Raw genomic sequence first — 23,419 nt, forward strand, 5'->3', positions numbered from 1 at the left:
CGAATTAATTTTTAAAAAACCTAAAGATAGGGGTCATTTTACTTCTTCATAATTCAAAAAAAAAATGTATTTAATATACTTGTTTGAAATTTTAATTTAAGAGAATGTACTATGTAACTAGGTTTAATTTGAATTTTTATTTTGGATTTTTAATCAAATTTTGATATAAGATATTTAAAGATCTTAATTTTAAAATTTTAGTAGATGTGACTGTCTAAATATACAAATAAAATATATTTGGTCCATTTTGTTGCAACTTTAAAATGTTCAGATAAGCTTGATAGTTGTAGCTACATTTTGGATGCAATAAACAGCCACTATATATGTTATTTAGATTATGGTGATATTGGTATGTTATTTAAATTAGATTATAGGGGTTATTTAGATAAAATATTAGGGATATAAACATACATAAAAAAAAATGTTTCAGAAAAAAATATTAAGGTATTTTAAATTTTGATTGGTCAAACAATATCCAGCAAGACACATAAGTTGAAATAATCTCTACATTTGTTAAGTAATATTATTATTTTATCCTATTAACTTTGTTTATATATATATTTTTTAATTTAATAATTTAGCATAACTCTACCCTAATTACTTAAATTTTAGTTAGTTCTAAATGAGATTCAAACTACTTAAGTTACCCGGTAGATTTTTATTTTAATTTCTACATCAAATACAAAATTACTGAAGTTATATATAATTTTCCGAATTCAGCCTGACTAGTTGCTTATGCGACATCCCACGATCCCCCAACGGATGCCTGGACATAAATATAGATGACGATGAATCGATGAATCGTCATTATGGTCCTAAAAATACAAGTTGTAATGCATTTTGTTCAAGGTTATTTTGACATCTCATAAAATGGTTGAATGTGGTGCTAATGCACCACCAATATTGCCTTTTATAGCTTAAAATGTGGTGCAAGTAAGTATAAACTATATTTCACATAAATCGTGTTACAGGTAGCACATTTGGATAGATCAATCAGATTCTTGAGAAATTTTGGGAACTATAAGGCATGGAGTTAGAATTTACACTATAATCAAGAGGTATCATTTGAAACACATTTTTAAGATATGAAAGATAGCTCAATACAATTGTAATGACATAAAATTATATTAAATTTTATACTTTACATAAGTTGCATGATCACCTAATTTTGAATCATCCGTCACAACTCAATAATTCAGATGTGTCATTTCCACTACACATCTTTGCTGTAATATTTTTCATTTCAAAATTGGACTAATATAATATCCTTACATTTCAAGACATCTTTTTTTTTTTGTTGTTGTTGTTGATAGTTAGTTTATTCACCATTATAAAAAAAAAAAATCCTTTAATGTGTTATCTTCTATTGCTAATTTATTTTTTTGTTTAAATAAATTTTCAATTTGAAGGGAGATTTGACGGCAGAATATATATTAATTCTCCTTAATTTAAAAATATAAATAAAAAATAAATCTCAATTCTGATATGTACACCACAAAATTCACTAGAATAAAAGTTAGTCAGAGGGTAACAGGGAATTATGTTCTAAAAATCTTAAAATTATCCTACAATGGGATCCCTCAACATATATAGTTATCCAATCTGAGACGGTTGTGGTCGAGCTCGGGTTTGGGTGGGCTTAGCCCAAGATCCGTTTGTGGATTCAGCCTGATGTGAACATGAGCTCGTGGCTGGTAAACAGTTACAAATAGAGTGTGCGCACATGATCTGTTCATCTCTATCTTGAGATTTGTTTGATTTTGAGGTTTTGTCACATCTCTCACTACTAAATCAAACATTTAACAAAGATCGCCATAAACACCCACCTAGAGCAATTGCAAGGTACATAATATATATTTTTTTTAAGTAAGTGAAAAATGAAAAAAAATCGTTTTAAGTAGAACGAAAAGACAATAAGAAAAAAAAAATGGTACTTAAAAAGTTATCGAGCTTGTAAATCCTTGTTACTCTAATGATTTTCCTGAACGAATCTTAGAAAACGTCATAATATTATACGCAACGAACGACTACGAAGATGCATGCTACTTTATTTATTTGTCTTTTATATTAGGACTTATATATCTTGAATATTTATTTATCTTTTTCGGACTTATGTATTCTTTTGTCCTGAATTAGAAATCATTGCAAAAGTAGATAAAAGAAGTCATTGTTTTTTTTACTTAATAATATATTTTATTTTATTTTAGTCTCTTTTAAGTCTACTTTTTTTTTCAATATACAAGTATGAGGTTTAATAATTGGTAACTCTTGATTTTCTACATAAAAGGGTTGTGGTTCACACATTTTTCAAATTTTTGTTTGGGAGACATCTCTATGGGCGATCCATTATAGTTGGATTAGTGGGGCATTTTCAAACAAGGCAATTATGGACATTATCTATATATATATAATGATGCTTAATTTTTAAAGTGTCCGGATTATCGGGTCGAGAGCTGTGGTTAATTTGGATATTTATGTGAGAGTAAATGGATACTTGGGTCGGATTGTGGGTTGACCCGTCCATAAATTTAAAACGGTTTAAAATAAAATTAAAAATGCTATTTGTATATTTTGAACTTACAACATAACAAAACAAGTATAATCCTTTAACCAGCTAAACTAACAACACTTTATATTTAAGATTCAACACCAAATTTGATGAACGCGAGACATTTTAACAATAAAAGTTCAACTTTTTAACTAACTAATCTATATATATATATAATGATGCTTAATTTTTAAAGTGTCCGGATTGCCAGGTCGAGAGATGTGGTTAATTTGGATATTTATGTGAGAGTAAATGGATACTTGGGTCGGATTGTGGGTTGACCCACCCATAAACTTAAAACGGTTAAAAATAAAATTAAAAATGATATTTGTATATTTCAAACTTGCAACCTAACAAAAACAAGTACAACTCTTTAACCAACTAGGCTAATAACACTTTATATTTAAAATTCAACACTAAATTTGATAAATGCGAGATATTTTAATAATAAAAAATTCAACTTTTTAACTAATATATATATATATAATGATGATTAATTTTTAAAGTGCCCGGATTGCCGGGTTGAGAGCTGTGATTAATTTGAATATTTATGTGAGAGTAAATGGATAATTGGGTCGGATTGTGGCTTGATCCGCCCATAAACTTAAAACAGTTAAAAATAAAATTAAAAATGCTATTTATATGTTTCGAACTTGCAACATAACAAAATAAGTACAACCCTATAACCAACTAGACTAACAACACTTTATATTTAAGATTTAACACCAAATTTGATGAACGCGAGATATTTTAACAATAAAAGTTCAACTTTTTAACTAACTAATCTATATATATAATGATGCTTAATTTTTAAAGTGTCTGGATTGTCGGGTCGAGAGCTGTGATTAATTTGGATATTTATGTGAGAGTAAATGGATACTTGGGTCGGATTGTGGGTTGACCCACCCATAAACATAAAACGGTTAAAAATAAAATTAAAAATACTATTTGTATGTTTCGAACTTGCAACCTAATAAAACAAGTACAACATTTAACCAAGTGTGATTGAGATGTGGTTTGCCGATAGATAATAGACCGGTATCATTTAAAAGTGGTTAAACAAATATGAATCAAATATTTGATTGACCAAATTGTGAGGTCAGGATGCTAATTATTAAAAAATATGAATCAAATATTTGATTGACAAAGTGAAAGTGTAAAGTCACGAGATTAGAGATTAATTCGGAAAAAATATGTTATGAAACATGTGAGAAAATAAGTTATTTTATTGAAATGAATAAAATGTGAAATGAGAACGTTATATTTTTATTTTAATATATTATTTGTGATTTATTAAGAATTTTAAACATTGAATAAATATTATTATAATTTTTAAATTTATTTTGTTTTTATTCTCGCTTGAAATTTTCCTAGTTTAGCTGAAAACAATGTTAGTTCTTATTTTTATTTTTTTTTTTGTCTAGTCTGGATTCTAATGAAATTATGTTCGACAAGTATATGCATCTTAACTAATTAGTCTGCTAAATATAAACACTCAACAACAGTCTTTGACAATAAAATCACTTCATTTTTTTTTGGTCGGAGGCGATGTCCAATTGGACTAAACATTTGTATCAGAGAAATCTATAGCTGTGCAAATTTAATGATAATAATGGATTCAACTCAACTATATTGTTCGGATGGACTAGTTAGTTCAGAATAAATATGAAAAGTTTTGATACATTTCTACATATTGATTATGAGTTCATTTTTGTAACTTGTGACTCCATGTGAATTCATATTTATAAGTAGATCATCATGTGACATTGTTGAGCTAATTTACTTTTTCATTCCAATAAGACCATGTGAATTCATATTCATAAGTAGATCATCACGTGACATTGTTGAACTAATTTACTTTTTTATTCCAATAAGACATTATATCTGGTTAACTTCTCAAATTAACTTACTTTATTCATTCATTCTTACAAAAATTTAGTTTAACGTTCAAACTTAGTTTTTATTTTTTTTAATTTAAACTCATTATTATATATATATATATTTAAATTATTATTTTTATGAATTTGATTATTTATATTTTAATATATATATATATTTATATTTCAATTATTAATTTATATAACATTTTAATAAGAAAATCAATAAGTTATCGACCACTCCCATCAACATAATAATATATTTAAATTATCAATTTTCATAAATATTTTATCAATACAATTTTTTTGTTATGAGTATTCTAATTTAAATTTTTTTCTTCAAACAAATTTATTATGAGTATTTTAGTTAATTTTTATTTTATGGTCTGTTGACAACAAATTTTTATTAGTTTATAGTCTAACTTGTTCTCAATAAAAATTTGAGAAAGAATAAAAATCAACGAGGTCAAATGCAGCGTATTCGAACCGAAATGAATAACTCACAAAAAAAAAAAAAAAAAAAACTCATCATTTGTGGGAAGTCGTAGTCAATAAGGTCATACAAGACGTAGCCAACGACATCTTTGAACAAAATCGTCAATAATGTAGAGAATGATAATTGTAATCGTATTTTTATAAATGATTAATTATTATATTGTTATGGTTAAGAATCTTAAGATATTTTAAATTTATTAGTATTTATCAATTATTTATAAGAATATTAAAATGAATATTTATTACATTATAGAAATAATAATTAAAATTAAAATAATTAAATTTATAAAAAATAATAATTTAAAATATATATCAAAATATAAATAATTTAATTTATACAAATAACCATTTAAATATATCAAATTTATAAAAATAATAATTTAAATATATATATATATTAATGAGTTCAAATGTAATAAATAAATAATAATTTAAAATATATATCAAAATATAAATAATTTAATTTATACAAATAACAATTTAAATATATCAAATTTATAAAACTAATAATTTAAATATATATATATATATATTAATGAGTTCAAATGTAATAAATAAATAAATTTAAAAAAAAAAGAAGAAAGTGAATTTTAACAATAATTTTATGTTGTGAATGAATGAAAAATTAAATTAGTTTAGAAAGTTGAATGGAAAGAAGGTAATATTGGGATTTTGTTCCTATCTCAATTATTTTGTATTAGAATTTGATATTACCATTTTTTTATCTGTCTTTTGCTTATTAGGTGTTGTGGTTTAACTAAATGACATTTTGATACAATGAGTTTTATTTCAAAAGAAAATCAAGTTTTTTAATTAAAGACTTTGGAGATTGTTTATTTAGTTTATCCCAATAATCCACAACACTTTTTAATATATAGCTAAATATTTATTCCCAAATTTTAACCCCTATTGTTAGTAGCCAAATAATTTGACTATATGATATGTGATAAAATAAATACTCAAAATATCTCTAAACATTATATTGAATTTTAGAAAAAAAATAAATAAATAAAGAAGACATTAATTTAGAGTTAGATGAGTTTGAAAAATAATTATGAAAAATTTAGATAAAACAAATGAATAAAGATAAGTTTACTATTTTTTTTTTTAATAATTAGATAAACAAATAATATTTTTTTTTTAAATTTCAAAAAAATTAGGATTAATATTACATTTTTACCGTAAAAATAAATATTTTGGATGGACGAAATAGATCCTCTGTAATAATATTTATATATTAAAAATATATATTCTTTATAAATAAATAATAATGACTAATTAAATTATAAATAACATATTCCTAATTTTTATTTTTCGGAATTAAATTTATGTATATTAACAAATTTATTTATTTATTTTAAAATATTTGAAGTTTAACTCTAATGTATTTATCTTCTTTCTAATATAATCTAGTTAATTTCTTTATTTAAATATTTAAACTTTAATTGTCAATATATATTTTTTTTCTTGAACACTAACTCTCAAGATATTTATTCTTTTTTATAATTTTTCATATAGTATGTTGTTCTGCAATTTTTCTTCAATTAAAAAGTAGATACTTTTAAATATATTAATTATATAATATTAATATTGTACCGAAATATCAGTAAACTGCAGATATTTTATATAATCAATATGATTTGTATAATACAGATAAGTATGATTTGTATACCAAAATTTCGATATAATATATAATATTGATAAAAAAAAGTTATACTGCATCCTTATTTATAATATTAGTTTATAAATTTTATTATTTCATATGCCAGATAAAAAAAATAAAAATATTAGTTATAGCCTATCTAGAAAAAAATAAAGAAAATTCCCTATTACCAAATCTTGTAAACAGAAAGATTACGTGCAACAAGGAGTGCACAACTTAGTGGGCCCATTTCTTTCTGCAATGAGGCAACAATTGCGTCCACATACGGAATAATAGAAGTTGTCATTATTTTCATCAATTAATATTCTAAACCATTATGGCTCAGTCTAAAAAACATATTTAAAACTTTTATTCTATTATTTATATATATATATATATATATATATATATATATATATTTATATATTGGCCGAGAGGTAGATTTTAAAGAGGTTTTATACATATAAAAAAAATCATTATTATGATTCAAATTACTTTCAAATCATAATTTAAATTCACAACCATATTTTGATTTTATGACCATTACCCCCAATTTAAATCTTGCATCCCAAAATTCAAAAAGGGTTGACAATTATTTTATTCAATACTAACTTAGCTGAATGATTACTCCCCTTCCTTAAAATGACTTCTTATAAAATTTATCTAAACAACTGAAAGCATGACATATTGAGTTTTTTTTTAAACACATATATATAGCACTTAGGTTGTTAAAATATAGTCATAATTAAAATTAATATGATTTTTTTCTACTAGTTTTAGAAGATTGTTTTATAGATAATAATATAAAATGTATTTTTGATTTTTTTATTATTGAGAATTATAATTAAAATTTTATTAAAATATGATTAATTATTAATATTAGCTTATTGTAATATTGTCATTATTTTTTATGCTTAAGCCATTACAATTTATTTACAGGCAAATATTATATTTGATATCCAACAAAAGTAAACTATATTTTAACATAATTAGTTTAATTTTTTTTTCTATCTATATAAGCTAAGTTGTCATCTTAAAATTCATTCATAAAATAACCTTATGAATATTGTAGACTACATTAATTAACTTATAATGTTGTTAATCTCTTTAATTTTATTATTTATTATTTTATTTGCATCAAATATAAATCAAAAACTATTAAATATTTGATATTATTTAATTATAGACGGAAAATATGGTAAATTTTTTAATAAATTCTTTTATATCTTATTACCTATAATCATTACAAACAAGAAAAGTTGAAATCGAAGTTGAAGTCTATCCAATATAACAATATATGGCCGATGACAACTAACTGAATTTGTATAAAATGTTTTGAGATAATTAATAATTTTGTAATGTTTTATTTGAAAGGGAAGTTAATTTTTTTTTTTTATATAATGATCAATTATCTATAAATAATTATATTAATAGTTTATCATCACTGTTTAATATGTTTAGTATTTTAATTATTTTAATTTAATAATTAAATATTAAATTAGACATAGTAAAATAAAAAATTAGTATAAATTTGAAAAGTTAATTTATAACTTAAATTATAAACTTACCATTTATTAAATAAAATTATTATACAAGACAATATTACAAATTATTTTGCTTTCTGTTCTCTTTAGTTTCATTATTTTATTATACTATAATTATAATTTTTTTACATATTTTGTATAAATATTAATTTTTTATTCATTTATACAAAATAATTTTATATAATTATAGTTTAGCACGACCAGAGATAAATATTCCCAATTTTCTTGAAGTTATGGGTTCGAGAAGTGTGTTTTAATCGCACTTCATAGGAGAGAAATAGGAGAGAAGCGGAAGTGTTCTAATTTTTTTTATATATATAGTTTTTAAAAAATATGAAATCGACACAAAATGATTTGAATTTACAAGATTATATTTAAATTTTGGTTATGTTATGAAGATAAAACCAAACAAATCTTAAAATGACAGGCCACTTTTTTAAGTTGACAAATAATAAAATAAAATAAAAAAAATGAATCACCTTCTTTATAAAGCCAACTTCTTCTTCATATTTCCCCCCTCTCTCACTTTCTCTTTCTCTCTCTCTCACACACACACACACGAAAAAAACAAGTTTCCGCAATTCTGAAGCGGGGGTCACCATTGGCTTATAAGAAAGTCCGGTGGGGTCTACGAATCTCGACTGTGCGGACATTTCCTGGTCTTGGCGTTTCGTTGCAGTGCATAGCCACCATATGCTCCCTCCCCCCTTCGCCGGCCGGAGATGAATACGAAGACGCGTTACTCCTCCACTAGCTCCACTGATCTTGCCTCCGCCGCCTCCGCCGATAACCAGAAATCCTACTCCGTCTCTACCTTGGGAGGCCACTCTGTCAAGGTCATTCCCTTTGACTATCCTACTGATCAACCGCCTTCTTCTTCTTCGTCGCCTTTCACTCTAGCAGAGACATGGAGGTCGAAGGTGGAACAGATGACCTTTAAGGACTGGATGGATTTTATTTTCCCTTGTTCTCGATGGATTAGAACCTACAAGTGGCGCGAGTACCTACAGGTTGATCTAATGGCTGGAATCACCGTTGGTGTCATGATTGTTCCTCAGGTTCACACTCTCTCTCACTATAAGATAGTCCAACTCTACTTTATTTTTTATGTTTCCTGCTTCCAATTGCTCGGAAATGATCATGTATATGCAATTGTGTTTATTTCCAGCTTTTGGTAGTTCGTCATTTTGATCGTATATATAATTTAGAATAAGCTGAGGTATTGTTTCGGTAACGCTTCATTTCCATAATTCCATCTAATCTGAACTCTATATGGTAATGGATGTGTGATCAATTTGTAATTTGATGAGTAAAAAAAGATAATGAATGATACAAATGTGTTGGGATTTTGGGTACTTTATGAGTTCTCTTTAGGGTTGTTCAAGGTGAATGAGTTCTTTTAATGAGAATATGGTGTATTTAATCTTTAAATCTTTTTAATTAATTGATTGATTTCTTTATAAATGTTGTTGACCGTTTGCTTTATGTGATCAGTCAATGTCCTATGCAAAGTTAGCTGGATTGGCGCCAATATATGGACTTTGTAAGTTTTCTACCAATATTTTCACGTGTTTTACAATCTATAGCATTAATTACAGATCATGTGGATCAATTGCATATTTAATGCGGTTTTCTGAAGTTTCTAGATTGAGTATTGACTATTTGCTGTTATTCCTAGATATGATCACTCTATGCCACCATCTTTCAGAACTCTTTCCAAAATTAAGAAGTTGCACCAATTTGCACTAGATAATAAACTTTCAGCTGAATGACGATATGTATTCTCTGTTTTATTCAAACATTGTGAATCTTGAGCTCACTTCTTGCCTTTGGAACCTTTTGTTTGCTTTGCAAGTCAGATTCTGGTTTCATGCCAGTATTTATCTATGCCATTTTTGGGTCATCTCGACAGCTTGCAGTTGGTCCAGTTGCTTTGGTCTCCCTTCTGGTATCTAATATATTAGGTGACATAGTGGATTCTTCTGATGTATTATACACTGAACTAGCTATACTGTTGGCTCTGATGGTTGGGGTTCTAGAATGCACAATGGGCCTACTAAGGTACTTTTATTTTCTCTGTTTCATTGTCACTTTATTTTTTCTATCTTTTTTCATATCCAAATTTGTCTGTTTTTCTTCCCAAGCCTTGAAATCATGCAATTTGGTTAGGAAGAATAAGCAGAAATGTATTTGTAACTGCATATCTTAACATTTGATGAGGTACTTTCTGCACGTTCATGTGGTACATCTCCAACTACCTATACATTACTAATCTTCCTTAGACACAAGAAACAAGTTTCATTATTTCATTTTTCCTGATGCAGTACTGTTATTGAATCAATGCTTTTAACCTTAGCAAATTTTAGAGAAATCTTTATCAGTAAGGTTTTTGTTTGTACATCACAAAAATATATATTCTGTGCTTTTCTGGACATTGAATACCTTAGAAGTGACCAATTGGTAGAATCTATTTATGTTCTTATGTGAACAATGTTTTTTTAGTGGTTACTTTTTCCCTGTATTGATAGCCAATGTTGTCTCTTCAATTGTCTTTCCATAAATTTACTTTGTGCTCTCAACCTAGGCTTGGATGGATTATCCGCTTCATTAGCCACTCTGTGATTTCTGGATTTACATCTGCTTCAGCCATTGTGATTGCCTTATCTCAAGCAAAATATTTCTTGGGGTATGATATTGTGAGAAGCAGTGAAATTATTCCACTGATCAAGAGTATTGTATCTGGATTAGACCAGGTATGCCTTACATAAGAAGCATGGAAGCATAGCTTTTCCTTTGAACTTTCGGCTGGAGCTTTCTATTTTTATTCTTGTTTACTTTTATTTCTGCATTGGAATAGTAAAGTTGGAACTAGCCTCCTGCATAAGTTAAATATACAATAACATCTTGATTTGTTCTGGAATTGAGTTCTAAAGGTTACTTGAATCTACTTTTCGTCCTCCTTTTGTCAGTATCCCTGGGAAACATCTAGTCCTTTAATTGTCTTCTGATTTCCACAACCATTTTGTTCTGTCTTGGTGTCAGTTATAGACTGTTATCTGTAATATTTAAGTTTCACTTTTTGGCGAGGTTGAGAATAAAATATAGAGACAAGAGAGAGGTAGATAAAATTGGGTTTTTTTAGAAGAGAATCCCCCCAAATCAAGCAAAGCCTTTGAAAACTAACGAATAAACCAATCATGGTTCTTATGAAAAAAATCCCAAACATGGTATGAAATAAAATTAGGTGGTTTGTCAAGCTTTTGTTTGAATTGTAGTTGATTTTTTCTTTAGTTTTTTTGCCGTGTTTGAGGCAAAACCTGTTTAGCTCTCCATATCAAGTTGAGAACTCTTTTTTTTTTAGATTTTTAATAAAATGGATAGCCGATTTCCAAGAAAAAAACAAATAAAGAAAATTAGGTGGTTTGAGTAAATCACTGAAAAGAACATGAATGAACAAGAAAAAGCGTGGAGGGGCTGTTTCTGCCTATCTATTACATGACTTTTATGTTTCTAATAAATTTGTGCTAACAGATTGCAAAACTAATCTTATTCATAACTAACATTATGAAATCTTAACATGCTAATATATCATGCTATGTTATCCTGTCATTGGTGCAATCGTTTATTTTGCCAGTGTTGGTGAATTGAACTTCTGTATTTCATTGTTTATTTTTCCTAGCTATTTTTTCATTGTTCTCATACTCATAGACTTGTCCTTCATATCTTCATTGTTGCATTGTTCTTATACTCATATACTTGTCCTTCATATTTAATGGATAATATGTTGAAACTAAATTGAGTCCCCTTTCAAAATATTATGTTTTATTCTTCATTCTCCCATGGAATCCAATTTGAGCCTTTTTTATTAGCTTTAATCTGAACAAGAGTCTAATTTCCTTTTGCAGTTCGCCTGGCAACCTTTTGTCATGGGATCTATCGTGCTAGGTATTCTTCTGACCATGAAGCACTTGGTAAGGTTCTTGATGGGTTTCATGTTGGTTTATTTGCTAGCTTTTAGCACTTGGTAACAAGTTGGATATTTAATGTAGGGAAAAACAAGGAAGTGTTTGCGATTTCTACGAGCATCTGGTCCCCTCACAGCAGTTGTTTTGGGCACAGCATTTGTGAAAATATTCCATCCATCTTCTATTTCTGTGGTGAGAATAACACGGCTTTTGCTTTACTTAGTCTAGTGGAAACATTTTGCATGATATGGTTGTGTTGATGATCATGAAAAAGGGAAAATAATCATTTGGATTAAGAATGCTACACTTGATTGAAGGCTGCACTAATAATAGTAGATTGCATATTTTTGTATGAAAAAAACACGGTGGTTTATATTATCCTAGTATTAACACAGATTAGAGGTTAACCAGTAGGGATAATAATTGTAGTACCTTTTTTCCCTTTCTAACTCGGTTATGCAAACTGGAATTGCTCTCATAAAAAACATGTAATGGGGAAATGCCTTAATCATAATGAGTTAAAATCTTGAAATGGAACTTGCTATATCTAAAAATCTTGGATAACAATGTTCAAGTCAAACATAAATATACTTTAGAAATGGAAGTGTTTTGGATTTGGGCACTTCTCTGATTCTGTTGAAGAGTGAGATGGTGCTGTGACAGAAGCTCTGCATGTAAAAAACCTATTAAAGTAGAAAATGTTTTCAATACAATCTTAATAACATTGGATCCGTGTTTTTAGGTAGGAGATATCCCCCAAGGACTCCCAAAGTTTTCTGTGCCTAAAGACTTTGCCTACATAAGATCACTGATACCAACTGCTCTTCTCATCACCAGTGTAGCAATCTTGGTAAGTGCAAAAAAACCATGGAGGAATTGCTTGAATCGTACTGGTTTTAGCTAACTTGGTTATCTTGCTTTTACTCCAGGAGTCTGTGGGGATAGCTAAAGCATTGGCAGCAAAGAATGGATATGAGTTGGATCCAAATCAAGAGGTGATTATGGACTAAGAAAAAAGTGGTTTTGCATTTGAACAATCAAACATCTATCTTTGACATTTCATGTCATCATATTGTTTTGGTTATTTTGACAATGTCACTAAGAGGGCCTTTATTTGCCCGGTTTAAGCTAGTTACAAACTGAGAGTACTGAGTGATATGCATGTGCGTGGCTCATATTTTCAAAGATCTGAAAAACACTGGAGATGGATGTCAACATAATGCATCCTTCATATTGAAGAAAAGTTATTGATTATGATGTCTCACTGACCAGTGAGCTTTATTATATCTTGACCTATATAGGATGAGATAAATTGATAAAAGAAATTAGGCATGTGTAAATATTTGTTCCCACATTAAACATATGGAAGCCTGCTTATGTGTATGCGCTTGTGGTCACAATTTGTATTGCTTTTATTTGTATCTTGCATAGCAATAATATTGCTTACACCGTGAAATAAAGACTTAAGATGATATAGCATTTGAAGAAGCCCGGTCTTGATTCAGTTCAATTTTCTCGGAAGAGATATAAGATTTTGTTTTAAGCTATTTATTCTTTTATTATGTGCAGTTATTTGGTCTTGGGGTGGCAAATGTAGTAGGCTCATTTTTTCTATCATACCCATCAACAGGTGAGATCTTTCAATACGGTCACGAGTATATGATACCAGCTAGATAGAAATGAAGCCCATGTACTATCCCTTTGTCCTTGGAAATCATTTAGCTCATGATAACTTGTTATGTTAATACAAGTGGTAAATTATTATTATTTTGATTGACATCTTCCTTTTTTTCCACATAGGCTCCTTCTCCAGGTCTGCTGTCAACCATGAAAGTGGTGCAAAAACTGGCTTGTCTGGAATTGTTACTGGATTAATAATGGCCTGTGCACTTATGTTCTTGACTGAATTATTTGAAAACATACCCCAGGTCTGTTTTCTAGTTGGCATTTCCTGTTCTCTTTATATGAATGAACTTCTAACTGTGATTTTCTTGCTGAAACAATTTTCTATTTACATTTTTGTAATTTGACCTCTTTTTCTACTGAATTCCCATGGCCATAGAGAATTCTATGTTCTGATGAAGATTGTTTGAACCTTAAGTGTTTTTGTCCAGTCATTTTTTCTTCTTGTCTAAGAAAAAAATCTTTGTTTGAGACACTTATCATGGTCTTTCTGGTTAAACCAATTGTGCAGTGTGCATTGGCTGCTATTGTGATTTCTGCTGTCATAGGATTGGTGAGTTATACTAACTTCAACACATATCTCTGGCTGTCATTTCTTCTTGAATAATCTAACTTGTGTCCTGGAAATTCTGGAAAGAGCATAGTCTTAGAGTTTTGCTTCATTATTCAAGGACTATCTAGTTTTCATAATTGTTGTTTTGAAGTCTATACCAAGATATGAGAAGCAAATGCACTGGAAATAAATGTGCTTATTATCATCACTTTGTACATGCTTATCTGTTATGGCTCATGTTTCTGTATTAAAGATCAACATAGTATCGTGGACATATCAAAGAAGTTTGATACTTTCTGAAAAAAGAAGAAAAGAAGTTTGACCATTATATATAGGGAAATTAGAGCATTATTAGCTATTTAAAAAAAATATCTGGTCACCCAATAAGGTTGCAAATCTTACAATGGTCTAAGCTGCCATTAAAATTGAAATCCACTATCCACATTTGCATAATCATAATTCCTGTCACGCCCTGAGTTGTAATTTGAACGCTCCTAGCATTCCCCCACTGTTTTTATTATCAATGAAAATTTTACCTGTTTACAAAACAGATGATTTCTAAACGTGTTCTCTTTGTTTTTTTCCATTTTCTTTATTTCCTCCTGTAATGAACGTACCTTTTTCAACCTTTTTAATTAAATATTTGACCCTTATTCAAAAACAAGTTGTCCTTTTACATATAGCAGGTCACTTTAATTTTGTGGAAACTTAAAACTATTTTATTTTGTTGTGTTTGAGCAAAATATTTTTTGTTGGAATTGTTGGCCTCCTTAAATTTGGGTGGATCCTATTAGCATAAATTGATTTCCCCATAGACGTCCAATCTAAAGAGTTCTTATGTTGCATTCATTTTATGTCTCTGCATCCTGCATTAGTTTCTTCTATTTAACTCCTGGAGGCTATACACAGTAGTAGTATTATCTACCTCTTATACATGTTTATCATTTCATCTTTTAACCAATATGATGGTGCAAGCCATGTAAAATAGTTCCTTGTGAAGGGAATGGATAATTCTTACTCATTATGGGGTATCTACTGATTTTAAATTTCTGAGTTTCAGTTGCAACAATTTTGTTTTTTCCTTTTCATTTAGGTGGATTATGACGAGGCTATATTTCTATGGCGTGTAGACAAGAAAGACTTTGTTCTTTGGAGCATAACGGCTGCAACTACCTTGTTCCTTGGAATTGAGATTGGAGTACTTGTTGGGGTGAGTATACTTCTAGGTGGACACAATCTTAAACATTCATGATAAAAGTTTGTGATGCCATTTCTATAAGAACAAGTAAGTGCATAGCATCATTGTAAAGGTTAAAAAATATCATATCTATGTTAAACATTTCTTATCTACATAATGAGTGTCTAGAGAATTGGTCAGGCTAGGTCCAATTACACACTGGTGTGGTTGAATGTTGGTAATTGCATCTTAGATGAAAATTCAATAAATAGTTTATATGTCATGCTCTAGGTTCCACATGTCAATTTTGACTGCAAGGGTAGGGCATAATAGTTTGACACTATAGTCCTTCAAAGGGAAAGCCGGAAATCCTGTATTAATAAACTCTATAAGTGATGGCACCGTCATCCTTTTCTCGAAAAAAAGTGACGCCTCCTATATGTATCCTAGGGGATAACCCTAGATTTTTGACTTGAAACACTGTGATCTTCCTCACTTGGGCATGAAACACCCCGTCACAATTCATAGGAGAAATCTCATGCTGATAAAATATGGATCTGTTCTGCCCCATTTTCCAACCCTATAAAACTTTCTGTTTTGGTAACTACAAGCTAAGTCCTACAAGTCACATTGAAACCATATTCCATCCCACATCGAGTCCATCTCCAGCTCATGCTCGAAGTCGGTGTCAGCTGTTAGGGTATGACATAACAACTAAGCCCAAACAGGCTGCTAAAAAGATCTTAAGTTGCTTGTAGCCAACACCCCTTTATTATATACTCCAAGGAGGGGATAACCCTAGGTTTTTAATGTGGGAATATAAAACACATTATTATCTAATTTTAAGGATGTTACATTGTAGGTTGGCGTTTCTCTCGCTTTTGTCATCCATGAATCAGCAAATCCAAATGTTGGTGAGTAACTTCATTGATTAGTTTTTGTTGTTTAAAGTAAATAAGCATATTTGCTTACTGGTCAGGTTCATCTCACACTGAATCTAAAACAATTAGACATTTTTCCCAGACTGTTCTCTTTAGTTTTCCTCTCCTTTAACCGTGTTATCAATATTCCTGACATACTTGACTGCCAATCCTTTTATTAGTGCCTTTACTGATATCAACTAAACAGTTTTATTGCTAACTGTTTCAATCAATTAATTATGCTTTCTTTTTTTACCTGTTAAGTGGTTTATTTATTATTTTTGCTTCAGCTGTCTTGGGACGTCTTCCTGGCACCACCATCTATAGGAATCTTAAACAGTATCCAGAAGCATATACATACAATGGTATTGTTGTTGTCCGAGTTGATGCCCCTATCTATTTTGCAAATATAAGTTATATAAAAGAAAGGTAAGAATTTTTATTGGTGCTTGCAATATTTTACAAGGCATACCATGTTTCTAAACATGTCTGAGTCCCTTTTAATTTGTTGGAAATATTATATTTTCTGAATATATATGAAGTTTGATAATGCTGAATAATCCATCCACATTGTGTGTCAGGCTAAGAGAATTTGAATTTCAGTGCAAGGAAGAAGATGAATCCATGAGACGTGGACCAGAAGTTGAACGTGTTCATTTTGTTGTTTTGGAGATGGCACGTAAGTTTTTTTGTTTTGTTTTTGATGTCATTTTTGTCAAGTCCTTCAGAATTTATTCTTTATTCTAAAAGGAGAGAAAGGAATTATGAAAAATAGAAGTAAAAGAAAAAAAATGGTTTTGTTTTTGTAACTGTTTCGTTAATTGGATAAGTTTAAAAGTTTTAAATTCTACTTAATTAAAAAATAGAGGAGTGATAGGGGGAGGGAATTTGGGAGAGGGAATGATGTGTCACTATATCACATCATTGGTTGGAAAAAAGATAAAAAGTGAGGAGAGAGAGAAGAACTAGAAAAATTGTTATTTATTCAACGAAGATTGCACTACGTCATTCCTTCTAAAATTCCCTCTCTCAATCATTTCTCTAAAAAATGTACATTTTTTCCTCTTATTGTGGATCCTGAGGGCTGAGGTCATATTCGAAAACAAAACTGAGTTGAACTCAGATTCAATTTTTTTTGACGGTTTCTCATTTGGATACGGATTCAGATCCAAATAAAAATACAAAAAAAAAAAAATGTTTCTAAATAGGCCTTTATAGGATAGAACAACTTGTAAAAAAAAAAAAAGAAGAAAATTTGCCCCCAAAATAGATAGAGACACTAAAAGATTTCACCATTTACTCTGTATAACTTCAAGTACTTTCATATTTGGCAATTACCTATTCTAAGGTTGAAGAAATCATGAAGGTTAGATAGATAAATCTAAAGATCACTCAATGAGTCAGTCTTCTAGGTGTCCATTCTTGCTCCTCTTCAATTTATCTTCTGCCTTTTCGCTCTTTTCTCAGCCGCCACATATATAGATTCAAGTGCTGTCCAAGCATTGAAAGACTTGCATCAGGAATATGAATCCCGTGATATCAAGGTAGAATCTCTCTTTCTTTTTTTTTCTTTTTTTTTCCAGTTTAACCTTTTCACATTGAAATTTAATTTACCAATATGAGTTTGGCATGTTATGATACAGATGACGATAGCCAATCCAAACAAGGATGTCCTGTCTACCCTATCGAAATCTGGTCTGGTTGATATGATTGGAAAAGAATGGTGCTTTGTGAGAGTGCACGATGCAGTTCAAGTCTGCCTTCAGAAGGTTCAGAATTTACCAGGGACACCTAGGAGCCCTCAGCAGCCACTGTCCAAAGAAACTTCAAGTTTCTTCAAGAGAATGCTTAAGGAGAGAGCCGAGGAGCTTGCATGCTCTAACTTAGAGTCTGGAGATACTATATCAGAGTTGGAGCCATTGATATCAAAGAGACCATGAAAATCAGAAGCCATTGATATTCAATAAGCTCCTGTTTGTGTATTTGTTTGTTTGTGCACATGTATATGTTTTTTTTTTATTGTTGTATTTTTATAAGTTTTGACAACCCTTTTTCAAAAATAAAATAAATGTATGGTTCACTGGAAGCATATAATATATATAATAATAGAAAGCAATTCATTGTTGTATTGTATCCTTGTATGTTTAAGAGATTGCTACAACATTTATCTCTCTTTCTTTCTTTCTATGTTGTTCTATTGAACTTCCATATGTATTACTCATTTCTTTTTTACTATTGAACTTGTATTATTGTTATAGAGGATTTTGAAGGATTCGAACATCATCTGTACAACTGTCTTTATTTCTATACATCAAGAGAGTATTCTAGATACTGGATATATACAAACTATGTATACAGAAAATAACAAATCAAATTCATGCTAACTGCTTATATTATTCTTATGTTGTAACCTCTTCTGCTGCAGGTTGTAAGGACCACCTGACTTGGATTCTAGAAGATTCACAGATGCTTCCAATAATTCTACATCCTGCTCAAGCTGGAACTTGATGGTACGTAGTCAATCAAATTTAGCTTGAGAAAGAGTTTTATCTGCATTAATCTTCTGTTCATTTGAGCTAATGTCCTGCAGAAGAATGAACCCATACTTGGATTTGTTCCTCACTAAGTGGCAGTTGATTTCAAGATGTTTCATTGAAAACATGATCGATTGGCAATAATGTGCAAGGTAACTTTGTTTGTTTTCACACTAGATAGGAATTAATAAGTCGATATCTTCATTCAAATAAGATAGGATGTAACTAATTAATGATCATGCATGCTTCAATATTCTGCTATCCAGTGAGGGACTTCCGTGATTAATGAAATGAACTTGAAATTAATATGATATTCCAAATGGAATTCTATAGGCCGCGTGAGTCTGATCTAGTGCTGCCACTGTATTTTTGTTTGAAAAGGTGTGGTCCAAAGGAGGGGTCTATTCTTATTATTCCTATGCTGCTACTGTAAATAAGTAGTGTCAAGTTGTAAAGGAAGGAGATGATGAGTAGCTAGGTATAGTAAAGGGCCTACCTAGAGACATAAGGCCGCCATCTAAGCACTAAGTATTCATGCTAAACAAAATGTGCTTGCGGTTTATGATACTACTAGTCCAAGGGCAAATCATGACATGTTGATTCCATTTGGAATAACTTGAACAAATTGACGGGGCTAGACGTGTCGCGTTGTGATTGGTTTAGACATCGAAAGGATAATATTCAAGGCGTAGGAAAATGCCACGTGTACATATTGTGTTATTCTATTTTGGAGTATTAGTTTGATATATGCACAGGAATGAGGGTTGAGAGGGGCCTAGGCGTCACGTGAAAGGGGTCCTATCCCGAATGGTAATAATAAAATTATTATATTACAAGACAAATAAATTGTCATTTACAAATCTCCTTCAATCTTCTCTCCACCAATTATCATTTATCTCCCACGTGGGACGGCCTGGCCCAACTCCCACCTTTCCTAGCTTGAATGAATTCTTTATTCATCATTTAACCGAGATCATCTATCTCATGATCATGATCATGATCTTTGATCACCACCTTTATGTAAATAAATTTCATATATATTATATATATATATATATGCTACCATCTGCTTAAAGATCCATCTTATAACCACCCATATATGATTTATGGCTGATTCTTCCGCTTCCTATATTCATATGGTAATATATAATTGTTTTAGGTTTGGAGTTTTATCAAAGAAAACTAGTTAGTTATTAGGCAGTTTTATGACATGATTTCACATGGGTTTATGAAATAATTATGCTAGTGAAATCGCGATACAAGGGCGCGTTTAGAATTGGTCGCCTAATTTTTATTTTGTTTTTTTCTGTCAATTTTGATCATGATTCAGGTGCAGCATCTGATAGAGAAGTGTTTGATCTTTGATATGACTAAAGATGAGTGTATTGAAGCTTTGTCTAAGCATGCAAAGATAGATCCGGTCATCACTTCAACTGGTTAGTCTTCTTGATCGATCAATAGATCGATCTCACTTCTCGGTTGGAATTAGTTTATATTATTTTTATTTTTTGAATAGTAGAACATGGTAACGCGAAAGTCGCATGATCATGATCAGTTGGAATTAGTTATCTTTATATGTTGAATATCCTCTCTTGCTATCCATACCCATAAGTCTCATGCATGCAGAAAACTTGTTTAGAAAGGAACGAACCTAGAGAGAAGATTATCTCATTATCAAGCAATTAAGATCGATCTATTCTTTAGGAATTCTATTCATGGAATTATAATCACTTAAGATTAATCTTACTAATTACCCAATAGAAAATATGCAAGTAAAAGAAAAAAAAAACAATTTTAAGATAAAAAAAACATTTCTTGGTTTGATCAAACCCTTAAAAGTTTAGGTTTTAGACAAGATATCTAAACAAAGTGGTTTAGAAGTTCAACAAATATTAACACTTACCCATAATTAATAATGAAAAGAACTCAACAACTAAAACCTATACTTGTATAAATAACACAAAATAAGAAGTCAATCGAATACAGAATCGATCGATTGTACATATAATGAATCTTGATTTGTGGCCTTGCAGTATGGAAGGAGCTTGAAAAAGAGAACAAGGAGTTCTTTGAGGCCTATTCCCGATCTCAAGGAAAAGAAGACCGAATGTCAGAGGCCGAGACAAGCGAGATGATCATGAAGATGATAACCGACAATTCTTCCAAGGATGATCCCGATAACTAATTAATTAACCTAGCTTGCTAAATCTGGTCGTGGGATGTCATGACATGGTGAAAGAATAATTTTTCTTTAAATGAAGAAATTAAATTGAAGATGATGTATATAATTAATGCACGGACGAGGTACTAGTGATGTGGTCCTTCCTTCAATAAGATGATTTTATGTTTTCAGCTTTAGGTTATGTATCATGTATGTATGTATATATAATATAAGCTCTTGCAGCTATCAGTCGCCATAGAAGGCCCCATGAATTAAGCTTTGGCTGGCCGGGACTAATTGAGTCGTGCAGTCATGTTGACAAGTGAAATATGTACTACTCTGAGAAGAGGGCCTCATCATGTTAGTTTGTTCTCTTGCTCTCAATAAATGAAGATGTGGGCACACCATGTATTGTATATATATGTTTACTTGTTGAATATTTACATTTCCTTGTTCTTTTGGGGGATGTAATTGTTTGTTTAAAAGGAGTAGCTTTGTTATTTCATGAAAGCTCTTAAGTACCTTGTTTGGTTTAGGGTTATTTTAATAACCCCAATTCAAAAAACATCATTTAACTCTCCCTCTTTTTTTACCGCATCACTCAATTCATTAACAAAAATATTAAAATATTATTTATTTTAATTTTTTATTTTATCATTATATATTAATACATTTTAAGTCTTTGATAATGGGAGTATGTCTCGAATCGACATATTTCTCTACAACTATGACTGGGAGACCCTCTACTATTTAAACAACCAATGCTTTAGAACTCGACGTCGTCTTTCAGACCACAAACATATTATACTTACACGTGGAATATCCATTCAACCAAAGCCTCCATTCATATTCGAAAACACTATTATCTCATATCATAATTTCGTGCAAGATGTGGGGAATTGGTGGACTAATCATCCTACGAAAACACTATTATCTCATATCATAATTTCGTGCAAGATGTGGGGAATTGGTGGACTAATCATCCTACGATCGAGGGGAGACCATCTTTTATTCTTTTTCACAAACTTAAAAATCTCAAAACATTTATAAGAGAAGGGAGGAAAACCAACTTTGGTTCTCTCCATTCAAACATTTCTAACATTTGTCATGAAATTGAGTATTTCGACAGGTTGGAGGAAGAATGTGTTCTCAGAAATTGAGGCATCCAATAGATTCACACTAATGAAGCGATTCAATTTTTTTTACATATGGGATGAGGATAACGCTAGGCAGAGTTGTCGGTGGCTCAAGAAGGGGATTCAAATAGCCGATTTTTTCATAACTTCACTAGTTCACGTAAAAAATACAACCAGATCTTTATTTTTTAGGTTAACAGGGTCGAGACTTTCGATCCGTCAACCATTACAAACTTCATTCTCTATTTCTACGAAGATCTCCTTATTGAACGGGCTAGTGAGAGACCTAATCTCGTGAGAATTGTGTTTCATCATATTTGTAATGATCAAAGAGTTTTTATTGAGTGAGAGTTCACGATCAATGAAAACTAGGAAGCCATTTCTAGCTATGACGGCAATAAAACCCTTGGGCCTGACGGTTACACTATTACATTCATCAAAAAATTTTGGGAAAATATTAAAGATGACTACTTAAGATCGTTCAAGTATTTTCACAAGACGACATTTTTGAAAAAAGTTGGGACTCTAGTTTCATCTTTCTTATTAGAAAGATTCATTGAGCTAGAGAGATCAAACACTTCAGGTCTATTAGCCTTGTTTCTAATTTCTACAAAATTATGACTAAAATCATTGTAAGTAGGCTCAAAGTTCTCTTACCTAACCTTATTTCCCATAATCAGATAACTTATGTTCAAGGAAGACAGATCTCTTTGATATCTTACTTATCACTAACGAGTGTATTGACTTCGCATCAGAAAAAGGAAAAGGGTTGACCTTTGCAAATTAGACATCAAGAAAACTTTTGATCATGTCAACTGAGACTTCCTTCTTTTTATCCTCAAAAAGATGGGCTAAGATGGGCTTCGGAGAAAAGTGGATCAAAACATGCATCTCTAAACCCAGGTTCTCTATCATCGTTAACGGTAAAGTTTACGGGTTTTTCAAGAGCTCGAGGGGCTTAGACAATGAATTTTTTTTGCCCATTTTGTTTACTATCGTCATGGAAGGATTATCTAAGTTTTTCGAGAGGGCAGCCACCGCAAAGCTCTTCACATAGATAAGTTTAGGAACATCGAGACATGCAAACTTCATCACTCATCTTCTTTTTGCAGATGACACACTTTGTCTTGTTTTGCAGAGTTCATCTGTTGGAATTATTTCCAATATTTGGGTACATATATTAT

The 23,419-nt window shown here is 30.4% G+C and overlaps 2 protein-coding genes across 3 annotated transcripts; both read left to right on the top strand.

The window, feature by feature from the left end:
* Positions 1–8,651: 8,651 nt before the first annotated feature.
* LOC124929542 (sulfate transporter 4.1, chloroplastic-like) lies at positions 8,652–18,534 on the top strand. 2 transcript variants are annotated; one of them, XM_047469933.1, is made up of 17 exons: positions 8,653–9,164; positions 9,601–9,649; positions 9,966–10,167; positions 10,691–10,859; positions 12,012–12,077; positions 12,156–12,263; positions 12,814–12,921; positions 13,001–13,066; positions 13,641–13,701; positions 13,872–13,999; positions 14,266–14,307; positions 15,401–15,517; positions 16,347–16,398; positions 16,695–16,833; positions 16,986–17,083; positions 17,872–17,948; positions 18,048–18,534. In XM_047469933.1, the coding sequence occupies exons 1-17, from the start codon at positions 8,829–8,831 to the stop codon at positions 18,342–18,344; spliced, it is 2,115 nt and encodes a 704-aa protein (XP_047325889.1). In that variant the 5' UTR covers positions 8,653–8,828; the 3' UTR covers positions 18,345–18,534. The 2 variants fall into 2 exon arrangements, with proteins under 2 accessions (XP_047325890.1, XP_047325889.1); XM_047469934.1 differs by lacking the exon at positions 12,814–12,921 and having other exon boundaries at positions 8,652–9,164.
* A 1,398-nt stretch (positions 18,535–19,932) lies between these two features.
* On the top strand, positions 19,933–21,143 carry LOC124932238. Its single transcript, XM_047472855.1, has 3 exons — positions 19,933–20,077; positions 20,269–20,374; positions 20,972–21,143. Exons 1-3 carry the CDS (start codon positions 20,045–20,047, stop codon positions 21,121–21,123), a joined length of 291 nt encoding a protein of 96 aa, XP_047328811.1. The 5' UTR covers positions 19,933–20,044; the 3' UTR covers positions 21,124–21,143.
* The last annotated feature ends 2,276 nt before the right edge of the window (positions 21,144–23,419 follow it).

This window comes from Impatiens glandulifera, chromosome 3 (assembly GCF_907164915.1).
Source record: "Impatiens glandulifera chromosome 3, dImpGla2.1, whole genome shotgun sequence".
NCBI classification, from domain to species: Eukaryota; Viridiplantae; Streptophyta; class Magnoliopsida; order Ericales; family Balsaminaceae; genus Impatiens; species Impatiens glandulifera.